Source organism: Otolemur garnettii, unplaced genomic scaffold, assembly GCF_000181295.1.
Source record: "Otolemur garnettii isolate 467f Iridium unplaced genomic scaffold, OtoGar3 scaffold00021, whole genome shotgun sequence".
Taxonomy (NCBI): Eukaryota; Metazoa; Chordata; class Mammalia; order Primates; family Galagidae; genus Otolemur; species Otolemur garnettii.
In genome coordinates, this window is record NW_003852416.1 from 10,922,130 (window position 1) to 10,927,368 (window position 5,239).

Genomic DNA, 5,239 nt, shown 5'->3' on the forward strand with positions numbered 1-5,239 from the left:
CTCCAGCCACATACACCTAAGGTGGCAGGCTCAAATCCAGCCCGGGCCCGCCAAACAACAATAAGGGCTGCAACCAAAAAAAATAGCCAGGCCTTGTGGCAGGCACCTGTGGTCCCAGCTACTTGGGAGGCTGAGACCAGAGACTCGCTTGAGCCCAGGAATGGAGGTTGCTGTGAGCTGTGATGCCATGGCACTCTACCCAGGGGGGACAGCTTGAGGCTCTGTCTCAAAAAAAAAAAGCATATCCAGAAAACTTTAAGCTGTTAACTTTAGGGCAGTGCCTGCTCAAGAAGTAGGGCACCAGCCCCATGCCAGAAGTGACAGGTTCAAAAAACCCAGCCCTGGCCAAAAACTGCAACCAAAAAAAAAAAAAAATCAGGGAAAGATATTTACTTTACAGTTCCTCAGGAATTCTCCAACTCCCTAACCTTAACTCTGTCACACAAAGAAATGCTCTCAAAGCAACCTGTCCTTATACACTTCAACACTTTACACATTTGAAATGATCTGTTTCATGTCTTGGCTCTGACTTCTGTTATCTCTCCTCAACCCCACCCAATACTAATTATGCTCTACAGGAAGAAAAGCATGTTTATCTCATAGATCAGTAAATGCCAGTATACAGTGCCTGGGCACTGGCGCATACTAAACAGCGTATGTACTAAAAAGTAACTTAATGAAAGACAGATAGACCTTAACACACATTGACTCACATTGGTTTCAGGATAGGCAGTATCTCTGACATCTAACTTGTTAAGAGGCAGAAAAGTGACCTCTCCAGGAAGATTCATTTTATTAAACTCCATTAAAATCTTTGTGCTGACTTCATCTGAATCAACAATGTGATAAAATAACCTACATGTAAACAGAGTAAAACACACTTTGTTTAGACTTTAAACATTTAAGCATTACACAATTCACTTTATTCCTATAAAACCCAATTTGTACTGATAGGAACAAAAAAAAAAGACTACTTAGAAAATTCTAATGTAGAGATGGAGAAAACCCAAAGAGGACAAGTTCTAGTTTCTATGATTAGGAACAAATACTTAGCATCTACTTCTTTAATCAGAAGGTTAAATAAGGAACCAAGGATACAGAAGAAAATGGAAGACATGCCATACTAAAATTACAGAAAGGTATTTCTTAGGTTACCCTTAGTGCTTTTTCCTTTAAAATGCTAAATATCAACTAAAAGCCTTCACCTATTTCCAGCAGTGACTTCCACACATGTGTAGAAAGCTGGCTCACATTCAAAGTTATTCATTACGATGCCATGATAACCATTTTGAACATGCTGGTTTATTCCTTTTCGACGAAAGTGGTCTAGCACTTTGTTTATGCTATCTATTCCGTTTAAAATGGCCTATAAATTGTTAGAAGCAAAAATATTAAAATAATATCAACAACAGCACTCCTACTAAAAAATGAGCCTATTAACGCCATACATTTTAAAATATACTAGAAACTGAATTAAACCTCCCCAACAAACACATCATCTCCTTGAAATATGGCAACTACAAGTAACACCTTTTATTATCTCTGTTCACCTCCTTGAAATATGGCAACTACAAGTAACACCTTTTATTATTATATACTCTGTTCTATGACAGTAGAGTAAAAAGTGGACTTATCACCTAAAAATTGAAAGTGCTATCACCAATATCATAGGTGGTAATAATGCTGCTTAACTAATTCCTATTGTTTCATATCTATAGAGGGTAAGTGATTTGGACTTTGCTTCTACTTATTATCTGAAATCAATGATTTGCAGCTTGAAAGCTAATAAATTCCTATGTAATAATGACTGACTTAATGACTCACTCACTGTAAGCAGAATAAAAAGAACCTGCCCACCTTTCCCGTTGCCGCTCTAAGAAGTTGCTGCTTCTTTTCAAGATCTTCTCTTTTAGCAGCAAGTGCTTGCTGTTCTGCATTCTCCTCTCTCCACAAGTAACTAATCAACAAAAATTAGACTGCCTTTAAACACACATGACTCAATAATAGTACACAGTTTAGACTAAAACACTGAAAACAAACTTCAACAGTTAATTTACAAGTTAAAAACCATGTAACAGCCAGTAACTATCATTACTCACAAAATTAAGGCCAAAAAAAAAAAAAAAAAAAAAACTTAAGGCATATTTTAGTCTGTACTAACTTTCTTTCACTTTGTAATTCATCTTTCTTATTCTTAACTTCATAATATTTTCTGTCCAGTTCCTCTACTCGAGCTTTGACTTCATTCAGATCCTGGTCCAGTTTCTATGAAAATAAAAATAAATCAAATTAAAAATTCTATTTCATTAAACTAATCCATCATGATAGAAAGCTCATCAATAGTTATAAAAGGATGATGTGGGGGGAGCAAATGGTGAGCAAGGGAGGACTTATCAAAGAGCATGGGAAATAATTTTGGATGATAGGGTGGTGCTGGTGGCTCACAGTAGTAGGGTGCCAGGCCCATATACCAGAGGTGGCAGGTTCAAACCCGGCCCTCCAAAAATAGAAAAAAGAAATAATAATTTTGGATGAAAAACATGTTCATTATCTTAATAGCAGATGGTGTTGCAGATGTAGTTGAGTGTCAAAACTCACCACATATGTGCAATTTACTGTATGCTAATTATATCTCAAAGAAGCTGTTCAAAAATCCAATTTCAATTTTAAACATCTTTATGCAAAAAACACATTACCCAGAAAAAAACACAAAATGAATTACTCTAGAAAACATTGCTAACATAATTTGGTAATGTTATCTATACCTTACTATTTCTATAATATACACTCCAGGATTTTAGAATCAAAAAATACATTCACAATTCTCCAAATAATGCAGTGAATACTTTTTATATTAACCCCTCTACACACACAAACACACACGCACAAAATAAAAGACCAAAGATAATTTCAACTATTTTACAATCAAGAAGAGTGAGCCAAAAAATATTTAACAGGCAGAACCTATATGAAAGTAAGGTACTGTTTCCTTCAGGATAGTTAACAAACTAAATTCATGAATTTAGTGAATTACATTGAGCTGAAAAAAACTTAGCATCCTCTCCCTAGAGTTTAAGGAAGCTGATACTCACATCCATTCAGTAAATAGTTACCAAAACCCAATTATGTGTCAGACACTACTTTAAGAGTTGAAGAATCATCAAGAAACAAGCCAAACTAAACTCCTTGCTTTCATAGGGAGTAATAAAACATGCAAGGTGAATCTGAAGATCAACTATCTTTTGAGAGGGGGTACTTCTAAATTATTCTTCATGAGATAATTGTATAATCTGTATATAACTAATTATTAGCAAATATCAGAGTAATTACAAATATTCCCAGAATACTAAAAAGTATTAGTCTTTACTAGTAATGTGACATGAGCACAGGTACTATATAACAATATCTTATTCTATCAACTCATTAGGGCAATGTGCATAGTCTTATCTTTACCAGCTTATGTTCAATTAGATCTTCTGCCAAACAATGGGTGGTACAATAAGAGTGTAAGTGCCAATAAATCGAACCACTTAACTTATTTCTGAGAATTTCTAACGTCAATAAAATTAAATGGAACTGCAGATTACAATACACTACAAGTCTGGATACATATAAAATCATATATAAATTTATCGTGAGTTCTACTCTTGCCTCAAGTGGAACAGAATCAAAATATTTTGCTCAAATTTTTGCTGATTTTAAAAAATCTTGGATAATTAGAATGACAACATTTTGGATAATTAAACTCATTCATACGACACATGAAGAAGCTGGGAATCAATGGTAACTGAAACCATAAAAAAAGAGTAAACAAATCCCCTTTGTAAAATTCAACTTTCCTTTTTCTTTTCTTTTTTTGAGACAGAGTCTTACTTGGTTGCCCTCAGTAGAGTGCTATTGCATCACAGCTCACAGCAACCTCCAACTCTTTTGGACTTAAGCAATTCTCCTGCCTTAGCCTTCCAAGTAGCTGAGACTACAGGAGCCCCCTACAATGCCCAGCTACTTTTTGCTACAGTTGCCACTGCTGTTTTAGATGACCAGGGCCAGGTTTGAACCCATCACCCTCAGTATATGGGGCTGGTACCCTAACCGCTGAGCCAAAGGCACCAGCGAAAATTCAACTTTTCAATGGAAATGACTTAATTCATCCCCACGCTGATTACATGCTAGAAGACTGTAGATTAAAGAGTCTGTTTTCTAAATTAACATTTCATCTTTATAGGCCTAAACAATTCAAAACCTATTGTGTAATTAACTACCATTACAATTTACACTATTTCTAAAATCCCACATTCTCTTTTTTTCTAAGTGTATCCCAAACATTACCCTTTCTGAAACCATGATGATAATCAGGACCAGTTATATAATAAACTACCTACATTAAATTCTGAAATAATGTACTTTACAGACTTTACTAAACAACACATTACAGGAGGGTCCAAGATGACACTAATGACAGAAACCTACGTTTGATAAGCATGTTGGGATTTGTACTGCATAAATATGAAACAAAATAAAGCATAACAAAACCATCAAAAAGGTTCTGATGCTGCAGTTCAGGTGTTAAAAACACACTGTGGAAAATTAATTTAGGATTATACCAAGAAGCAAAAGGCTAGTTTACATAATACAACCAGCATTATGAAATCATCTGTTTACAGTAAGGGAAAAAGACTTCAACTTCACAAGCTGTCGTCATTCTGATACCCAAAGCTGTGGCTAAAATACTGGAAAATAATGAACTTCAAGCTTGAGAAAGAATGAATAAAGCCTCTCAATAGAAGACCCTGGTTTATCACTGCACTCTTTCAAAAAGAGCATGTGCTGAGGTTGATGTCTCCATGAAAGAGGTAAAACTCGTTTCATTTAAAGAAAGGACATGTGACTATCACAGGTGAACTATACTAACCAATTTCTACTACCAAAATCAACCCCCATTCTTCCCTTACCTCTACAAAGTATCCTGACAAAAGACCACAGCATAATGGAGTTTCAAAACCAATAAGGTACTGTCTATTACTCCTCTTCATCTTATCTACCAGTTGTTTATGCTTACACAGGCAGTTGTGTTTGTTTCCTACTCTGTTTTTGTTTTGGTTATATAATTAGAGGCAACTATATTAAATAAAGAGAATATAAATACAAAGAGTTGTTTCTTTAAAAAAATGTTTTGGGCTCGGCGCCTATAGCTCAACCGGCTAAGGCGCCAGCCACGTACACCTAAGGTGGCGGGTTC

At 35.5% G+C, this 5,239-nt stretch overlaps 1 protein-coding gene across 1 annotated transcript in view; it reads right to left on the reverse strand.

Annotated features, from left to right (window-relative positions):
- SMC3 (structural maintenance of chromosomes 3) overlaps nucleotides 1-5,239 on the reverse strand; it is a 49,387-nt gene that overhangs the window by 16,072 nt on the left and 28,076 nt on the right. Inside the window, exons 14-17 of the mRNA XM_023511679.1 lie at nucleotides 2,162-2,265; nucleotides 1,858-1,957; nucleotides 1,206-1,366; nucleotides 714-855 (exon numbers count right to left, since the gene is read on the reverse strand). Of these exons, the coding sequence (XP_023367447.1) occupies nucleotides 714-855; nucleotides 1,206-1,366; nucleotides 1,858-1,957; nucleotides 2,162-2,265 (507 nt within the window). The remainder of the gene's footprint in view (nucleotides 1-713; nucleotides 856-1,205; nucleotides 1,367-1,857; nucleotides 1,958-2,161; nucleotides 2,266-5,239) is intronic.